The 20,678-nt window shown below is 39.6% G+C and overlaps 1 protein-coding gene across 2 annotated transcripts; it reads left to right on the top strand.

The window, feature by feature from the left end:
* The first annotated feature begins 1,353 nt into the window (after positions 1 to 1,353).
* On the top strand, positions 1,354 to 13,961 carry LOC131239501 (transcription and mRNA export factor ENY2). 2 transcript variants are annotated; one of them, XM_058237232.1, is made up of 5 exons: positions 1,354 to 1,483; positions 1,589 to 1,676; positions 4,783 to 4,877; positions 8,361 to 8,437; positions 13,440 to 13,961. In XM_058237232.1, coding segments are annotated over exons 1-5 (336 nt in total). In that variant the 5' UTR covers positions 1,354 to 1,481; the 3' UTR covers positions 13,514 to 13,961. The 2 variants fall into 2 exon arrangements, with proteins under 2 accessions (XP_058093215.1, XP_058093216.1); XM_058237233.1 differs by having other exon boundaries at positions 1,433 to 1,461.
* The last annotated feature ends 6,717 nt before the right edge of the window (positions 13,962 to 20,678 follow it).

The raw sequence follows: 20,678 nt of genomic DNA, 5'->3' as shown, positions 1-20,678 counted from the left end.
ACTCATTTGCTGGTTCGGAAGTAAGATGATCCTTAATGAGGTTATCAACAGATACCAAGTCATCCATGATGGTCATCATAATCTGCAACTTTTTGATACCAGAAGCTAACTTGTACAAGCTTGGCTGCACATGATCAATATAGTTAGTTCATAGGCAGAAAATAAGATTTTTGCAGGCAATTTGAACCATTCTCAAGTAATGTATGAAATGAGAAAAAATAAAGTTTTGCTAAGCCTAAGGATACACCTCCAGCTGCACATAACCACAAGACACAAATGCCAATCAAGCACGTAAGGGGGACCCAAACTGATAATATCAAGTGGGCCCACCATGTGGATGGCATGACAAAAAAAAAAATCTAGGTCCACTCATCAGGCAAGCAGCACACGTCCGTTGAATGTGAACCACCAGACACTAATTCATTGCTCAAGTGGTAGATTGAGTAAAGATAACCTTGTTTCAACACTGAGGCTTTGGTATCAATTCTCAAGTGGGGTGTGGCTAGCAGTGGAGTGTTCTAATAATGGGGTGTGTACTAACAAGTTAATAAATAAATAAAAAAAAAAAAAAAGTTGGAGTCATCCAATCTCTACATTTCTTGTCTATGGCGCATCCATTGGCCAATCTGCCCGCGCCAAATGACCCTAATCACCACCATACACATTTCTGTGTATATGTTGGGATGACAATTCTATTTTTAGTGTACAGTTGGTAACTGATCTATTCCTCCATTTTGTCAGTAGATAAATATCAGCTTCATCCCAAACTTTTGTGGGCCCAAAGAATTTTTTAATGGTGAGCATTCAATCACCACTGTTTGCTGTGGTGTGGTCCACATGAGATTTAGATCTGGCTTATTTTTGGGCTAGTAACCTAAAATAATCTTTAAAAATGTATGGATGATGTAGATAAAACACATACATCGTGATGGGCCCACATAGCACCGTCCAGTAGCTACTGGCTACTGCATTGTCAGTAGGCGATCCGGGTCCATCATCCTTCCAGCTAGAGTGATCAGCACAAGCACATGACTGAGAAGTAGATCGCGGCACACATCCAAAGGTGGCGTACGTGTGCTAGATACGGGTAATACACCAGGTGAAGACCAACGTGAACATGTTTTGTCCCAAATCCCAGTCTGGTCCACCTATCCTATGGACCATACATGTACAATGAATATAAACCGTTGGTACATTTGTCTCTAACCGTCAATTTTCATCATACGTTATTGACCATTTAATGAGTTATTTTTCAATAATAATAATCATAGAAGTGTTTCATAATAATCCATACTTAATTATCGGTCCAGATCTTGCACGTTCACACGAAGTGATCACATATGCCGCGATTCATTCTTCAGTTTCTTCTCGCGCGAATCTCCATATCTATTCCGAAACCCCTTAAATTGCCCACCCACTTCCCGCAACAAATCAACCAAGCAAACGCAAATCCGCAAAAATCGTCTCTTTCTCTAGCAAAAATGTGAGTACTCTGCCCCGATTTTTTCCTTAAATTACAGTTCTACCACACAAAGACTCGCTCTTTGATTTTTGATCGTTTCCCTCTCTCTTTCTCTATCAATCTCAGGCGAGCTTCCATAAATCGCCCCCCAACGCCAGACGCAGACGAAGATCCCCAACAAGAACTCACCCTCCAAGAAATCATCAACATCAAGGTATATATTTCTCATCATACACTTTCGTACTACTTCAATTCCGAAAATTGAAAAAAAAATGGGTGTAAACCTATCGAGCTTTTGGGTGTAAATATCAGCTCCGTATTGGATATTTTTATTATTGATTTTTCTGATTTTGGGGATGGCCCTGATGATTAAGAGGGTATTTACTCTGCGTCGCTTCGTGAGTTGTGCCCCATCCAGACCGTTAATCTGGTGGGAGCCAACTTGGATTGTGGAGGCCCCTGAAAATCTTCGGAAGATTTTAGCTCTGCCCTTTGACGCAGGGAAAGACTTGATGAGGTCGATCACTACCTTCCTTGATTGATGGACACCTTGAATCCACAAGAGAGAGTTCTCGAATCCACAAGAAATAAGAAAAGTTGCTAAGGAATTTTGATTGATAGATTGAATTTAAAAAAATGAGTTTTTGCATCCTTAAATAACCCTAAACAAACCCTAAAAATGTAATCAAAGAGTCTTAATCGAATAAGGAAACAAATTATGAAAAAACACGCAAATTCATGCATTCGTCGCCCTGTCATCAACCGGTCGGGTCGATCAGTTGAAATGGCTCAAAATCGTCCAAAGCCTAAAACTGGAAATTCCAAGAATTTTGACCTGTTGACCCGATCTGTTAACCTGTTGAACAATATTTCGACCTGTCGAAACTGGCGGAAATTGTCTAGCAACAATTCTAAAATTTCTGGCGGAATTTCGACCTATCTACCCAATTGGTCGACCGGTCAAACTATGCTGAATGTTGTCGATTCTTCTTGGCTTCTTTTCTTTGGTCCATCATAGCCATGAACGAATCTGCGATCCGTTCTACATCAGTAAGCCATTCATTGTCAGTTGAGGAAAAGTACAGCAAAATGTAGAAGAAAGGCCGAAGATTGTATGGCTAGGATCTTCCAATTGGGATGATTTTGAGGGTGTATCGTATCCATATTGGTGTCTGCCAAGTCAACAATCTGTATTGATGGACCACCGGTGTAGGGCACTGCTTGCCTCCAGATGCATCAGGACCTTTTAATACCTTAGTCATGGAAGTACTATGATACTGTAATTGTTCTCTCTCTCTCTCTCCATATTTTATTGATTTTCCTATTTAGAAGATGTCTTGGATCATTAAAAAGAAAGTTTTGAGGAGTGATTTTGTTTTATTGGTTTTTGGGGTTTATGAATTGGGCTTTGTTTCAATCATCTGGAAAAAAAAATGGATAATAACAAAGGGAAAGAAAATGAGATTTCTTTATTATTTTAGAAGATGACCCACATCATTAAATTATCCAAGAATCAATATTGTGGCTTTTTGGTTTTATCTCTACTATATATAACACTAGGACCAAATGGACATTTTTTCCCATCCGATTAGTTTCAGGATGGTCGTGGCCTTTGAGATTTTATGGGACATTAAGGGCCCATTTGGATACCACCAAATAAGTTCACCTTTTCTACTTACAGCAGCAGATAAGTAAGTTTGGTTTATGATTAGTTATAAGTAACTTTTTTACTTAAAAGTATTTAATCACTTCAGTTATTTATTTTTTTAGCTTTTCTACTTTTCATAAGTTGTTGAAGAGAGGCATAGGAGAGCCGAAAGAGAGGAGAAGTTGATGAATATGTTGTTTACCAAACATACTTCTTAATAAGTAGAAACTAAGATAAGCTACTTGTGGCATAAGTAACTTATCTTAAGCAACTTACGATCCAAATGCACCCTAAAGGAGATTTTCAAGATAACGGTATTTATGGAATTTTGGAAATCTGCGTGCTTATAAACCGACAGCTTGGATTTATCCACGCAAACAGACGGAATGGATTTTACCTGCTTCTCCCCCACTCCTTTTTGTGTCACGAGTAGGGTGCTCTTGGGTTTCATCCTTTCCCTCTGATTTTTCTCTCCCTTCTCTCCCAGGATACCTAATATGAAGCCATTTGCAGCCTTACATCTGCAAACTCCAAAAACTGGTTCCTCCAACTTTTTAACATAACACATGTGTGAGAGATAGTGTACTTTCATCTGGGGGGCTCCATGATGAATATCACTCCGGAATTCCGACCGATTCACTCATCCGGGTATTTGCTAGGCCAGACATGTACAGATAGGTCAGTGGTCAGTAGGAAGAATGTTCACCCACAATGCATTGCATGTGGACTTGTGTGCACGGTGTCTGAAACATGAAAAAGGCGGACCCTACATGAAGATCACCTGATGCAAAAACCGGGCCAGTCTTCTAATACTGTGGACACGTGTTTTGAAATCAGATCCTAAGTAGGTTTGGTTTTAAACTGATCATTGTTTTGTACAGGGTGGCCCACCTTCTGAGTGTTCCACTTGATTTTTGCATTTCTTGATCTTCATGTTGTGCCCGCTTTTCTAACAGCTTAGATATCATGCAAATTTGACGAATTGGTACCTGTGCGCTCATTGCATATGAAATTTGCAATGCATTGTAGGTGAATCCTTGATTAGAAAAAGAATAACCAACAGCAACTTTCTACATACATGCATGGCCCAACTGATGAGGGGCCAACCTAATTTTTATGCAAAGACATGTTTGCTGAGGGGACTGTTTGATGAACATCCCGAACCTCTCATACAATGCTATGCATCCATGATTGGGGTGCTTGTGTTGGTCACTTGATTGCAAATAGAATTTCTGTCTATAGCTTTCTATTTGTTTAGCAGGTCTTGTGTTTTTTGTTTTGGTGTTCTTTTGGTTGAAGGAAGAGAGAAAACAATAAATGCAATGTCAAAACCAAGAAAAGGTAGAAACAAAATAGGTTATGTAGCATCAAAACCAAAAGAAAGGGAAGAGAGAAAATAGGCGATACAACTTAATTTCAAGATTTTAGGAGACCCAAAGCACTAAATGTTTAAAGACAATTCAATTGAGTTTGTATTTTTCCACTCTTTTTTTTTTTTTCAATTTATGTGTATATATGTATGTTTTTTGGAATTGTCAGAGAATTAAGGGTTGATGTTTGATATTCCAGTTTTAGAAGGCCAAGATTGTTAAATTGATTGTGGATTGATGTTATGGTTAACCTATTTTTAAATTTTCTTTATCGACATTTTCTGCTGCTTTTTCCCCCTCAGCTAATTGAAAGCGGTGAAAAAGAGAAGTTGAAGGAGCTTTTGAGGGAAAGGCTTATTGAATGTGGGTGGAGAGATGAAATGAAAGCTTTATGCAGGTTCTCTCTCTCTCTCTCTCTCTCTCTCTCTCTCTCTCTCTCTCTCTCTCTCTTCCTCCCCACCCCAGTTTCTTGTTAACTATTGATTTTAGATGATTGTCGTAAGATTTGGGTACATGTATTGCACGCACACCATATGAATTTGGACTGGTGCCCAAGTTGTGAGCCAGTGCATTGACCTCTCAATAAGTGCAGACAATACGAAACATTGACAAAATTATTAGCAAAGGCAAGTTTTGTCAAAATATCCAATGGTTATCCAAGTTAACCTCCCTCACTATCCCAACAAACTACATTGATGTATTATGTATAGTTGCACAAAGCATGAAGCAAAAGTAACAACAAATTCAGCTGCAAGAGTGAGGAAGCGTCTCTTTCAAAATGTAAACAAGTATAAATAGGTAGAAAGCGGGAGTGAAAGCGAAAGCCCGAAGCAAGGATTCAAATTGAGAGTGGCACCTACTTAAAAGGATCTTGCAATTGATGAAGTCCCCCATGGGCCTTGATTGTCAAATCTCCCTGAGCTTGCATTGTTGCAATGCTTCTTTTTGAAAATTTATTGAAACACTAAAAATAGGAAACAAGATGATGCAAGAAAGAAAATAAGGAATCATCTGAGTGAAACGAGGAGGATTGCTAAATCTACATGCTGTGTAGAATAAAGTTGCTACATGCCTGTTTATGGATCAGAAGTGAAAACTTTTTGACTGAGGAATTTGAATTCAATTCCTCGCTTTTCTTGGCAGTGCGAAGAGAAAGATTAGGGAACTTCGAAGAGGGAACTTAATAACATGAAGAGGTAATCATCTCCAAGAAGAAAATCAAGAACTTCGAAGAGGGAACTTAATAACTTGGAAAGTGAAGAAATTGGGATCGTTCTCTGTCAGATCTTTCTACTCCGTTCATGAAAAAGTTCCTCAAGAAGAAGCGAGATGCACAAAATTTGTGTGGTCCTATAGTGCCCCTCCAAAAATTGCGGCATTTGGGTGGCTCATTGGAAAAAAGAAAGTTCTCACCATAGAGAATTTGCAGAAGAGAGCGATGATCCTTCCAAATATTTGTAGTATGTGTATGCATGATGAGGAGACAGTTGATCATCTCTTTCTGCATTGCCCTTATTCCAATTTGGGCGGATATGTCGGGTTGTTTCGATTTCTTTTGGTCCTTCCCGAAGTTGGTGAGCCAATGTCTTCTCGCTTGACATGGCGTTGGCCTCTAAAATTCCAAGAATTTGACTTGGAGAATGGCTTTCTTGCTGTATGGTGGGCAATTTGGGAAGAGAGAAACTCTAGATGCTTTGATAATTCAAAGAAATCGGTCGGTGATATCTCCCCAAGGGCTTGATTTTTAATTATTGAATCGGCCTCTTCTGTTTCTTTCCTAAAGGGCTGTAATCTGGATTTTATCGTGGTGTAGTTTTGGTTGCTTTCTCGGCGTCCTTTTTATTGTTGTTCTAGCTTTTCTTTGTTTTTGGCTTTGTTTGTAATTGTTTTTGCTTTCAATCAAATTTTGTCATCTTTCAAAAAAAAAAAGTCATCTCCAATGTGCGTGGCATGGGGGTAGTTGGCAAGATTGGAAAGGCCAAGTGGAGGTTAACTTTCATGGCCATCTTGTAGGTTATTTGGGGCATTAGAAATGGTTGTTGTTTTTGGAATGAAAGAGTGGATGTTGAAGAGGCTATTAGGAAAGTAAAATTTTTAGTTTCAATTTGGGCTATATTCTTTTCTCGCTTTTGTGAGTTGCCTAATCAATTTTTGTTACCTGTCAAGAAAAAAGATGAAGAGGTAGTACTACCTCCTCTTTGACTCAAGATACAACAGCCACCCACTGGGCCCAGATTCTGAGTAGTGGATGATCGGAACTGTCCATCTTGTGGAATCCATTATTTATGGACCACTATTTGAAATTTGTGCTGAAAGGATGATTGTAACCATTAATATCCATACACCAATTTGAAACAATAAAAAGATTTTTTTTATTGTAATAAAAAGATTTTTTTAATCGCACACTTCCATCTCTGAAAATTGAAGGATAAGATCGTTAATAAAGCGTAATTGTGGGGAAAATAGCTTATTTATGGTAGTAAAGAGGAATGGACAGTCCAAATCATCGGAATGTCTCATCAAGTGGGCAGTGGGCCCCAGAGGGTGGCGCCACAAGTTGGATCCCGAGTTGCGGAAGAGACGAACGAACTCTTTTAGTTGGTGTTATTCGGTATTCCGGCTGCATATGATGCTTGATATGCAGGCACTCGGAAATTATATGTGGCAAAAAATAAATTACATTAAACCAAGGAAATTGCGGACCACACCATTGGGGGAAAAAAAAAACACCGTTATCTATGCAAATTCAAGTAGTGGGGCTCACTTGCTGATTGGATTGGGCTGATCCTTTGGGGATCCCATCATTAGAGTGTGGCTCATCTTATGCATGGGTTAGATGACACTCACACTTCAGTGAACCCCACACTGATAAGGAGCATATGCTATTCGTACACACCTGATTCATGCCTCTGATTTCATACTTGTAACATGTGGAGCCCATTTTCAGCTGTTAATATGCGATCATTTCCCACATGTGGTGCGCGCGCTCTTAAGACATCTGGTGACTCTGTGGGTCCCATGGGCTGGCCAATTGAATGGTCTTCTAATTGGTTTCGTGTAACATGCCAGAGGCATGCATCAAGTGTTACACGTATGCCTCTGATTGATTGTACACACCTGATGCATGCCTCTGATTTCATACATGTAACATGTGGAGCCCATTTTCAGCTGTTAATATGCAATCATTTCCCACATGTGGTGTGCACGCTCTTAAGACATCTGATGACTCTATGGGTCCCATGGGCTGGCCAATTGAATGGTCTTCTAATTAGTTTCATGCGTCTGTATCTGTCATCAGACAATGGATTTTATCCAGGCTTCAATCCATTCAACTTGGACCACTAGGACTGAATCCAATCTGAATGGCAGGATGGTCCAGATTTTCATCCTGGCAGTTGGATCTTTAATCAGGACCCTTGGTCAAGACAATCTGGGCAATTTGATCTTTAATTAGGAATCATTAGGTGGGCCATATCTTCAACCAATTAGTATGACTTGGTCTCCCATTGGGCAATTGCATGTGCTGCGTCACAGGCTCCAAAGAACACTCAAACTATCTTATGACCTATAGAGGAGGTTGTATGATTTGCACAAAACCATTGATTATGCGACCACAAACCAGTTGATTCATCATTTTCTGATTGCTCATATGGATCACACAGGAATTGGACCATTAAATAGGCCATCCAATTAGCTCAGTGGATCAATGTACTTCCTAATTGGATGAACTTGTGGCTGTGGCTGGCCAGTGGATGGTCCACTCTTCGACCTCCTCTGTTTGATGGGTTACCTAGATGCATAATAGAGATACATCAAGTCCTTTTGTTTTCTACCTTTCTCAACACCTCATAGTATATGACTCTATTTTGGCTTTTTTTAGGGCCTTTACAAGGAAGAAAGGAAGAAATAATGTTACAGTGGATGACCTTGTGCATGTAATCACCCCAAAGGGCAGAGGTGAGTATTTTTCTGCCTTCCTCATGGTTTAGTGTTTTTTTTTTTTTTTCCTTTCTTGTGCAGCCAGGTACAATACTGATGTTCCATGTTGGATTCTGTTGTCGTGCACTTTGTCGAGTTTTCTTGCATACAATTCACACTATCTGCATATGTAGAATTCTGCTAGATGTGTAAAGTTGCGACCTTTTCAGTATCTTAAGGTGAATATGGAAAACACTGTGAAGCGGTTTTTAGTATCTTAAGGTGAATATGGTGACCACTATGAAGGGGTTTCAAGATTGAAGATGAATTTGGAAAATGCTCGATGGTTGGTGTTGTCTCTTAGGGGTGGATTGCGATAGCTTTACCAATTTTTTGAGGCACTACTGAATCCCTACCTATTTCATATCATGGTTGCTCATTGGGTTATGAAGTGTCATCCGAGTCAATTTGGAACCTGGTTATTGCCTATTGGGAGGGTTGAGAATGAATTTGCTACTTGGAAGTGACAAAATCTTAAAGTGGGAGGCCAGTCGTGCTAAGTCCATGTTATCTACTTGATATTTATAATTCACATGTGCAATTTTGATAAATTGGGTAGTTAACAAAATCAGGAGAAAGTTTCATCGTTGTCGTCATCATTTAAGCACTAACCCCATCAATTGGGGTTGGCTGCATGAATCTTGTTCCGCCATTCCACTCTATCAGGGGCCATACCTTCAGTTAGACGAAGGGTCATCAAGTCTTTTCTTGCCACCTCCATCCACGTCCTTTTGGCCCTTCCCATTGCCCTTTTAGAGCCTTCAACATGTATCAACTCGCTTCTTCTAACTGGTGTGGTTCTTGTTCTCCGTTTCACATGACCAAACCATCTAAGTCTAGTTCCCCAACCCTCATCTTATTACCTATTGGTGCTACTCCTAAGTTCTCTTGAATGCATTCCTTTCTAATTGTATCCATCCTCATCTTACCACTCATCCATCTCAACAGCCTCATTTCAGCTACACTCATCCTATGAACATATTGTTCCTTAACCGCCCAACATTTTGTCCCATAAGGCATGGCTGGTCTTATAGCTATCCTATATAATTTCCTTTCAGTTTGAGTGGTACACGATGATCATGTAAAACTCCGGAGGCACATCTCGATTTCTTCCACCCAACTTGAATTCTGTGGGCAACATCCTTCTCAATCTTTTCACTCATGAATTATTGACCCAAGGTATCGAAAATGGTCATTTTGGGCAACTTCTTGGCAGTGGTCTTAACTAATTCCTCGTTTTCGCTCCTATTGTTACTAAAATGAAGAGAAAGTTTCAAAAAGAAGAAGAAAAAGTCGTGGTATATTGTTCTTGACAGGTAAAATTAAATAGATATGTTAAGTAGCTGGGAAGAAAGGGAAAAAAAAAAAAAAAACCATCGAGGAATGTGATCATACAAGGTGGGATTGGGATTCTAGGTTACTGGCATAGATTTGAGAATGTGGAAATCTATTAGTAAGGTGGATATATGTTATCTTTCGAGAAAAAGAAAAAAAAAAAAAGTGGAGATGAGTTGAGGGAGGATATATTAAATGTGGGAGATGGTAGAATTAGATATTGGGAGGATCTTTGGTGAAGAACATCTCATTTTTTATCTTGCTTTGCAAGATATGGTGGTAGGTAAAAAGGGAGTAGTCTTGAAGGATAGTTTTGATAGGGTTAAGGATAATATAGTTTGGAACTTGATTTTGAGTAGAAACTTTTTGGGGCTGTTTTATTTTCCATTTCCATGGTAAATACCTAGGAACCAACTCACTATTACTCATTGCGCCCGTTTGAAAATAAATTAGTATTTCCACCTTGAAAACTGGTCCAAAAAGGGCTGACTTAAATTTGTAGGCCCCGCCATGATGTATGTGACATATCCACATTGTCCATCTGTTTTACCGGAACATTTTAGGGCATGAGCCCAAAAATGAGGCAGATCCAAAACTCTAGTGGCCTACATCACAAGAAACAATGGTCGTAAAACTTCCACCATTGAAAGCTTTTTTCTTCAAAAGGCCCACAAGATAGTTTATTTGTCATCTAACCCATTCATAAGGTCACACAGACATGGAGAAGGGGAAAACACAAATATCAACTTGATCCAGAACTACTAGGGTCCCCAATAAGTTTTTAACGATATGCGTTCAATTCCCATTGTTTCCTGTGGTGTGGCCCACTTGAGCATTAGATCTGCCTCATTTTTTGGCCCATGCCCTAAAATCATCTAGCAAAACAAATGGACGGTGTGTATAAGCCATATAATATACATCACAGTTTCTTTTTAACACTTGAAGTTAAGGGATTCTTGCGACTAAGATCGCCGCTTATCGGCCTCCGAAACCAAAATACCACGTTGTAAAATCGGCCTCAATGACTCGCAAATTAACCCAAGCACTATTTGCCCACAATATTGAAGAAAATGCAAAAAACAACAACACGATATTTATGTGGTTCACCACTTCGGCTACTCCATGGGCAATTGGGCAAGGAAATAATTCACTATGACAAAGAAAGGTTACAAGGAGCAGGGAATAGAGTACATTCCCCAATGATTCTACAAAACCCTTTGAACCCAATCTCAAAAAAAGATAGATACCTCCACCATTGCAATCCTAGCAATGACCCTTCTCACTGGGAACACCTTGAGAGAGAAAAATGAGCACCTTTTGAGAGATCTTGGGAAATCTTAAACCCTTCCTTGTCCAAGAAATCCCTCTTGAACCATTTTCTTTCTTGTGAGAGAAAACTCTTGCTCACACCCAAATTCGGAATTCTACCTCAACCCCAATATAACTTACTTTATAAACTACCTTTTTTAGGAGTGAAATACCAAAATTGCCCCTCCAAGGATCTACAATCAATTCGGGCTTTGTTTGCTCAAATACGACATGAGTTACACGGGCCTGAGAGGGAGAAAAGCCCAAGTGATTTTGAATTACACTAGTAAATAATTATTACATATTTCCTAGCTATTTACCATGTGAATTAAAAAACAAACACCCCCTTAGGATAAGGAAATGGTAAGTTTTGAAGAGTTGTAGTGGATTTGACGAATATGCGGGAAAGATTATTTGGTTTAAGATTCACAAAGGTTGTTCTTTTTGAAATTATTTTTCTTTTTAAACCCTCGAAGGTAAGGGATGATTGGGTAGGTACTACGAATTCCTCACAACTTTATTTCCTTCATTCTCAGCAGGCTTGTTTGGCACCACATGCTCTTACATCAACTGTTTGAAAATTCCCTTTTGTGGGTAGCTCAATAGTGCTAAGGTGTAGCTTGGGGCTTGACCATCACCATATCTATATGTCAGTCGTGTTGTTAAGCATGTATTGGTGGATTTCCTCCTATTTTATGTAGCCAGCTGCTTGAGCATGACTTTCATGAGTGTGCGCAATTCGTGCTAGGTGGTTTGTCTGGCAACTACTATTCCATGACCCTACTTTGCTTGCTTGCCCATTAGGCTTGCATGTAATAGTTGGGCTGAGGGTCATTACTAGGGGGGACCATGTGTAGGAAACTATTTGTCAGCATGGGCTCTATTGGAAGGGTTATGGATTTGTTTTGATTCCTTTTTTTCCACTCTCAATGGTATTCACTTGAGAGTTAATTGTTTCATGGGTGATGAAGAAGCATTTGGTTCTATGGAAGTTGGCCCACATCATTGTTGAGATATCAGGTTTGTTCCAATGTGTTGATGGGTATTTAGAAGCATCCTCCTCAAGGTCAATGAGGTGACTAGTATTCTGGCAAGGAACTTAATGCCTTGACATTCTTTTCACGTTTGTAATTGTGAATTCTGCCTCTAGTTTTGAGTGCTCCACCTCTCCAACTTGCCGTAACATCTCCAAGCTTGCCTTAAAAAATCCACTCCATTCCAGAGATTTATGAGTAATTCCATTTCTTCTGAACTGCTAGACCAATAGATGAACAAAGACTTCCCCTCCCTATGCTTTACCCGATACACCTGGTTTGCAGGTGATTGCCTGCATCCTCAGGGATTTGTCTCACCTAAAAAGGGGGCAGGGACACCTTGTCATCATCAAAAAAGAAAAGATGAACAAATGATGGACCATTTCCTCCTCCCACATGAAGCACATGCTAAGAAGTATGTGTTCCTGGTATTTGAGATGATGGAGAGTAAGAATTTTACCTACCACTGCTGCCCTCATGGAAGCTTCATCCATGTATCTATTATCTGTCTACATGGGTGGGTACACACCCATCCCCCGACAAGTTTATGTGCGTGTATTTGGGTACATCCATCTATGAGGTCAAGGAGCAACGCTCCTACACTTTTTTGTGTGCCCACATGCTTGTTTATTACGAGGAACTGTCAGATCCTTATACAGTTTATCGGTTGTGAAAAGTTGGGTTCATTGTTTGATAATCCAGAGCATTAGTCCATTCCATTCCACCATGGACAAGCTATGCCTACAAAATTTCCTGGATTGGATGATCATATCCACCAATCTCAGGATCTCTTTTTTCAGTTGAATTTGGACCATTTCTCCATTTAGCTTCTTCACTGTGTGGTTGTAGGCAGTAGGCCACAATTGAAATGTCAGTTTTGTCCTTTTTAGGAGATTTTCGGGGCATAGTCTATCCGCTGTGGTTCCCAACAGAACAATGGTACTGACAGCTGAAGCTTGGCATCCTCTTGTCAGAAGATTCTAGCATTCTCCATCTATTATTTAGCATCAACCGTCCTTATTCAAATACTTTCAAAGGCACTTGAATTGTGGGAAGTAAACCAAAATTTCAGATTCTGGTTTTGAGGGAGTGGACCATGTCGTTGGATGGTCAGTAAGCTTGTCATGTGCGCCTATGCTCGTTATTTTGGGCCATGTGAGGAATTGGTTGCTGGTAAAAGGCACCAAATACACTTAATAGGAGTTTCCATCCTAGACACCTGAAAATAATGCACATACAAGACACAACTATTACAGTTTTTGTTGATTGGCTATTTTGGTACTAACATGCATCTGCTTTTGCAGCCTCGGTACCTGATTCTGTGAAGGCTGAGTTGCTTCAACGCATCCGGGCTTTTCTTGTGTCAGCAGCAATTTGATCCCATTGCAAGGGCAACGGACGCTTGCAAGCATGAAGGTACATTGTCGTTGTCACGGTGTACATTGTAGTGAGGGGCTAGACTGGGTTATTTCTCCACCATTTTCAAAACTTGTGGTGTCGTCCACCTTACATGTGGCATACATGTATAACAATCCAGCCATCCAAGTGATAGGGGCCTGACAATCACACTGATTGGACGATCTTAGCCATTGGCTCACCTGTTGTATTTGGATTGCTGACTGCTGCCGCTGCTATTTTTTCTAGTACGTTTGGTGGCCATCAATTAGATGGCTATGATCATTCATTGCTCTGACTTTTGGGCTATGCTTCATTCATGATGGGCAAACACGATTTTGGATGGTCCGAAATTGATATTTGCATCTTCTTGTCCTTCATCAAGATACTTCTCTTATTTATAATGCCGACCATTGCAGTCAAAAGTATTTTGGATGTGATCTTGCTTGCATTGCGATGTTGGAAATGTATGAATGGTCCTTGTATCACGGAAGAACTCCTTTTGGATGTGATCTTGCTTGCTTCACACAGTTGGAAATATGCATGGACGGTCCTCATGTTGAGGAAGCTATTACAGGTGTTGTCAGAGTTAAAAAGCGATTGCTATAGAATGGATGATTTAGTTTCAATATGTTTCAGCTGTAGATGATGAAAGAGGAAAAGAAATATGGAAAGTTGAAATGTTGATCATGATCCACGAGTTTTCAGGTTGTACAGAGTGGGGCCCATGGTTCCATGATCCAGAATATTGATGTGAGAGCCACTGCCGCAGATGGACCATTCCACGAAATTTTCCCAGATTAGATGATGATGGGTATCACAGCCAATGACTTGAATGGTTCAGATTGCCCATTTGGGTCATGATCTGGTCCAGCGAAACTTGGAACTTTGGATGTGCACACTATTCTCAGCTTTTACTAGTGGGGCCCGTGATTCTTGTCCTGAAGACACTGCATGTTCCTCGGCCCCTCCTTTGAACATGCCCGAGGATTTGTCATTGTGTAGTTTATTGCTTTCAAACGTCCATCTTTTCTTAAATGAGTTCAAAATCATGGGAAGGCAAGAGGAGAGTTAAATGACCCGCAATCTAAATTGGTCTTCTCATCAGGTGGGCCACACATGTGCTGAAAGATGGAGGGTGAGAAAGGAGATTGATGAGCATGTATTCCGCTCATACAGCCCATCTGATTATTGGAGAGACGTAATCTTTTGTTCTCCATGGTCTGTGCTGGGCGGGGCGGCTTTGGTGGATCCTTGACTGTGGGGCTCACTGTGATGTATGTTCCTTATATCTATGCCGTCCATCCGTTTTGACCGATCATTTTATGATATGATGTTATGATACCAAACGTGAAACAGATCCAAACCCCAGGTGGATTACGCCACAGGAAACAGTGGTGATTGACTACCCACCATTAAAATAGGGGGCCTACTGAGTAGTGTATCTGCAATCCAGACCATTCAGACTCTTCTTCTGGCCTGGATGAAGGGCCAGGATGAAATCAGGCTGTTTCTCAGCTCAGGTGGGCTCCAGTGAAATCAAGGGTGGTCATTCCCACGTATCTAGTTACATCTCCAGTGTTCCCCCTGAGTGTTGGGTCGGGCTGATTTTTGGTACCTGAGCTAACATGAGCGAACCTGATAGACAGGTCGAATATCTTGCCTACATTCAAGTGGTCCCACATATGGCCAGAAAACTCATCAGAACAGCACCACTCCATTAATGCCCTGGACCAAGCATCAAGTTATTTCACTACTCAGATGGGCCACAGCTAGCAAAATAAAAATGCACTCTATAAAACTTAGCTGAAGTTTTGTAACCTATCCAGCCGTTTCCAACATTAGGGCTCAAATGCAATGTGGACCAAGAGAGTTTTTCCTTCTTTTCCTCGGGTAAAACATGTTCGATGACGGACCAACCTGCTAGATGGATTGGATCTCACACCTATGTTATACATGCCGCACATATCCCAGCTTTGTACGATAGGTCTAAGATCCAATACACCTATCAGAACAGCAGAGCCATTATATTGACTCCCTAGGCCAAGAATCAAGGTGATCCGCTGGTCAGGTGGGACATAGTAAAACAAACATACGGCTCTAAAAACTTGGCTGAAGTTTTCTCAACTATCCACATGTTTTGAGTCTCGATGCATCTGATGTCGAGGGTTTGAGTGCCCATAAGGTATATTTGTGCGAAGTAGGGTGTGCAGAAAAAATAATAATAATAATCTTGCACCTATGTGTTGTACTGTAAATGCGTGTGTGCTTAGCAAAGTTCATAACAAACGTTTATGGATTCCCCTGCAATGTTTGCTGGAGATGCTTGCTGTACAACTTGTGGGGCCTTCTGTAGTTTTTTGTATATATAGAATTTAACCTATTTAGAAGGGTTGCCTCACAATAAAAGTGGGACACCGCCAATCCAACCATCACATGGGCTACCGAGTGAATTTTGGGCGGATATCCATAATTTAAATCTCCATAATTTACAATAATCTAGCTACTTAATGATTAGGTAGATTTGATTTTGGAGCATCCTATCATCATAATGGAGCACAAACCTGAGATAGACAATTGAATAGCATTTATATTATTTGTTCTAATTTGTTAAATGTGGTCCTAAGTTCAAAACCTTGATTACTGAATGCTATAGACTTGGGTGGGCCCAAGAAGTAGGGAATCACATCCGGTCGATCGTGAGTTGCCATTGCAGCTGAACAAACCCAATTTTTACAACTGGTTGTCCTCTTCTCTTTGCTCTCTCGTAAATCACTTCCTCTTTTTTATGTTCATGCAAGTGCCATTATTTGCAACTCTAAATAATGTCCTTTGCCTGTTCTAGAATTGTGAAAAGTTTGAAAAGAAATTGGTTTCATGTTGTTTATACTCATTTTTCAATGCCCTGACTTTACCTAATAAGAAACTGTCACATGGTGCCACTATGCATATAGTACACACTAGAGGCGTACCTGCACCTGAAGAGATCTTCGGTTGATTTCTCTTTAGTGTTATGGATTTTATTGTTAATGTGAGGGCACAAACCCTTGCGCACGCTTTTGAGAGGGTGAATCGTCATAAGCCACGTGGCCATGATCAATATGCCCATTTATGAGGAAATGTACTAGGCATGCTTATAAAAAACTTGTTGAAAATCAAATCTATCATGAATTTGGTGATGATATCCTCGACGAGACTGTATCTTATAGTCCTTCCAAATGGAAGATCTCCCTAGAAACGTTTGGAGAAGTGGAAGCAATCGAGAATGTTCCAAACAACGGGAGATTAAACCTTTCTCTAAATTAACTTGATTTGGGTCTGAACCTAAGCTAGGATCAATAGAGATTATCATTGGTTAATCCTAAGCCGTCCATTGATTGGAACAAAAAGCACATGAGAGCTGGATGAGAAGACCAGTCTATCTAATGATAACATATCAGGCAAATCTAATCCCTCTGACAATGTGGAGATAGGAAGAGACAAAGGAAATACCCATATATCCCTAAGTCGCACTTCGATTAGGAATTTGGGGGCTAGGATATGATGGATCATGTCCATCTATCATTCCCAGCATCCAAAACCACTCCGCAGTACTGAATGGTGAAAGTGTTAGAGGAGGCTTGATATAGACTATCTGACACCCCTTTGGTGACTTTTGGCCCAATCGATTTAGTAGATCATAACTAGAGACATAGAGTGGCAAAGATTGATATGGATTTGGCTCCATATATTGGGCACCTTGATTAAAGAAATCTTAACGGATTTAGGCAAGGTCTCTAATAAACCAGGGACACCTGTGATGGATTAGCTACTTGAAGAAGATCTGACAAGCTAGGACGTCCAAATCTAGCTGGATTCTTTCTTCACAATCTTAGTCTCTAGTCCCAAAGCATTTATAGGGATTTACATATTCAAAGCAGTAATGTAAGCACAAAAGATCTATAAGCAACAAGGAAACCCTAGCAATTGTTTCACCACCCCGAGAAGCTATAAAAAATAGCTTGAGGCCTTATGCCAAACCCATCAACTTATTATTATTATTATTTTTATCTTTATTTTTCCTACCATAGCATAGCTTATTTTGTAACGACTGATTAGTGACTCTTGTTACGGTACCTTAGAAGTAGAGATAATTTTTTTGCAACCCTTAGTTGAAGATCATGATCATCTAAGTTCCAATGTAGTTGATCACACCTGTCTCGGTTCATCTGTTCCAATAGGTATATCAAGTATTTATAATTTTTTATTTTTATTTTTTGGTTTATTCATTTAGTTGTCTCAGAACTTGTCGACAATAATGAACATCATTCCACGATATTAATAAATTCGACAACATATTTGCCTTATTTTAGTTGAATGTGTCTTTGTTCATTTAAGAATTGATTTGAAGTTAGAGTGTTGGTGAAAGAACAAGTCCTTAAGCCCATAGACTCACATCTATTATCACAATGCAGAAAGAACTCATTTGGAAGGATTAGCCTATTTTCTTTCACTAATCACCTAAACGGAACAGAATTTTTTTGGGCAAGAGGACTATGGATGTTTGATTCCAGTTTCTAATATATCCGTCTCAATGAAGGGGACATCGGCAATTCAATCAACCCTTGAGTCAGGCAAACTTTGGCATGCTTACGGATCCTGCTCACACATGTATGTAAAATCTAGAGCCTCGGTCACACGACGATAAGTATTGTCTGATTGAATTGAGTGCAGCACATGGATATCTACCATTTCCTTATTTGTAAAAATTCAGGCACGGACATAAATTCCTAATCCAAAATAAAGGGGTGTTTGATTTTTCAAATTCCTCATAAATTCAAGGAAATAAGTCGTTATTACCTTCTACATGTGTTTGCTAAGATTTGGAGACCGGGGGGATTTCTGCCTCCAAAAATCACCCCCAAAAGGATTGACTTAAATTTATGAGCCCTATCGTGATTTATGTGACTTATCCACGCCATCCATTCATTTTATGAGAACATTTTAAGGCATGAGCCAAAAAACAAAGGTAGATCTAGAGCTCAAGAAGAATACACGGTGATCTAAAGAACACCCACTATTGAAAGCTATTTTACTTCCCTAAGGCTCACTTGAGACATGGATAAAGCCACAACTTCTTCCCCCGGTAAGTTTTCAATGGTGTGCATTCAAGTCCCACTATTTTCATCTAGTATGGTCCACTCAAGCTTCAGATCTATCTCATTTTTTGGCTCATGCCCTAAAATGAGCTTAGGAAGGGATGAACGACATGGATTAATCACATGCATCATGGTGTGGGCCACAATTTTCTTATCTTCCGCCTTAGGTTTAGAGACGGAATAGGTGTTGTCAATGCTGCATTGGGAGGGCGGCATATAATTACAAAAGTAATTAATCACTATTTATTTTCAAGTATTTACATAACAATTTGAAAAATCAAACACTCTCTCAAAAGACATGGATATCAATTTCTTTTAAAGAAATATGTATTCAATTCTAAATATAAATTTTAACAAGAGAGCAGTTGCTCGTTCCTCCTGCGTACCGTTAATGTAATTAGCACTACGTGGTAAAGAAGCTTTTAAAGCATATGGATAGACTACAAGACTTTCTAAAGTAGCATATTTACAACTTGTAGCTAATTATATAAGGTCTTTTACTCGATCAAAATTTATAAGCATCTTATCACATTTGGATATTTTCTCCCATACATTGCACATAAATTTATCCATTGGCTATGTTTCATGGTACTATACACATATCCAACTGCTACCAATTATACCCATGAATTGATCAACCAAGAGAAATCATAGTCTAATTACCTATATGAAATATAATAGACCACCTAACTCATCATAATCCACCTACAAAGAAGCTAACAAAAAAAAACAAAATCTAGAATAAACATAACAAGTATAAGAAATGAAATCTAATAACATTTATAAAATATAACTCATACTACTTAAATCTAGCCAATGCATACACAATAATATCGTACTAATGTGCAGGGACATTGTTTCATGGTAAAAACTCGCCATACGTCCAACAATTGAGCCATGCAAAGTGACTTTAATACAAGTTATCTTGATTTATCTACTAGACATGACAATATTTTAGGGCTAACTAGACAAATTAAGCCTAATAATATATTTCACATTGAACTTATCTTGATTTATTCACATAAAAATAGATATTTGAAAGCAATTATCCTAATCACGTTCATAACTTGTATACATAATAGTAGCAAATAATAAACACAATAATAATGGTGAAAGAAAAAAAATTTAATACCTTCCAAGAGCAATGGGTTTAGGCTCGAGTTAGGTTAGGATTAACCAAAGCCAGAATCTTTTACTAACACAAGCTATTGGCAACACATCACCCTTCAACTCTACTCGGCCCACCTGAGATTCATCAATCCAAGATGGACTGTACTTGACCCATCTAATTTTAATGACAGGCTTGATTGACCTATCATGATTCATGTCCAACTTAGGTTTTTAAGTGACACATGGGATAAAAGGTTTGCCCCCTAGAGCCATTAGTGGATTAAGATACACATCCATATATGAAAATATACTGGAGCAGATTGGCTGCAGCCCCGTGTCTCTAAGGATATTTATAGTTGTGGCCCAAGCTCCATGGTGTATATTTATTTGGTCAAATCATTTTAAGTTACCATCATAAAAATGAAACAATTCCAAAACTTACATGGACCATGTAATAGAAAATGGTAAATACTTCTTATGGGCTTATAGAAGTTTTGATCAAGCTGAAATTTGTGTTTCCCTTTGTTCATACATTTGTAATCTTATGGATAGATTAAATGGCAAATAAACATCATGGTTTCAAAGGGTAACGTCATTATCCTTATAATTTCATGTGTTGCGGTCTACTTGAGCTTTTGGATCAGCCTGAAAATGAATGGACCGCGTGGATAAACCACATACATGATGGTGGCCCACAGCCGTTCTCCACGGATACTCCTGAAGACGGGTGGTGCAGGCAATCCGCTTCGTCAACTTATTACCCTCATCTTCTGACTTAGGTTTTGGTCCGATTGGGCATCCGGCCCAGCCCGTTAGTCACGTATCCGAGCAGGTCGGGCAACCGTTTACCTTGACTGGGCCAGCTGACCCGTGGCTCGATTCAACCCGAGCCGTCGCCCC

This window comes from Magnolia sinica, chromosome 3 (genome assembly GCF_029962835.1).
Source record: "Magnolia sinica isolate HGM2019 chromosome 3, MsV1, whole genome shotgun sequence".
Classification (NCBI taxonomy): Eukaryota; Viridiplantae; Streptophyta; class Magnoliopsida; order Magnoliales; family Magnoliaceae; genus Magnolia; species Magnolia sinica.
The sequence above is the reverse complement of the archived record's forward strand: the minus strand, read 5'-3'. Positions and strand labels throughout refer to the sequence as shown.

Bases quoted from the DNA above. Each gene is read 5' to 3' on its own strand.
- LOC131239501 (XM_058237232.1), top strand. The intron at 4,878-8,360 runs GTTCTCTCTCTC...GGCTTTTTTTAG, and splicing joins GAAATGAAAGCTTTATGCAG to GGCCTTTACAAGGAAGAAAG. The intron at 8,438-13,439 runs GTGAGTATTTTT...CTGCTTTTGCAG, and splicing joins AATCACCCCAAAGGGCAGAG to CCTCGGTACCTGATTCTGTG.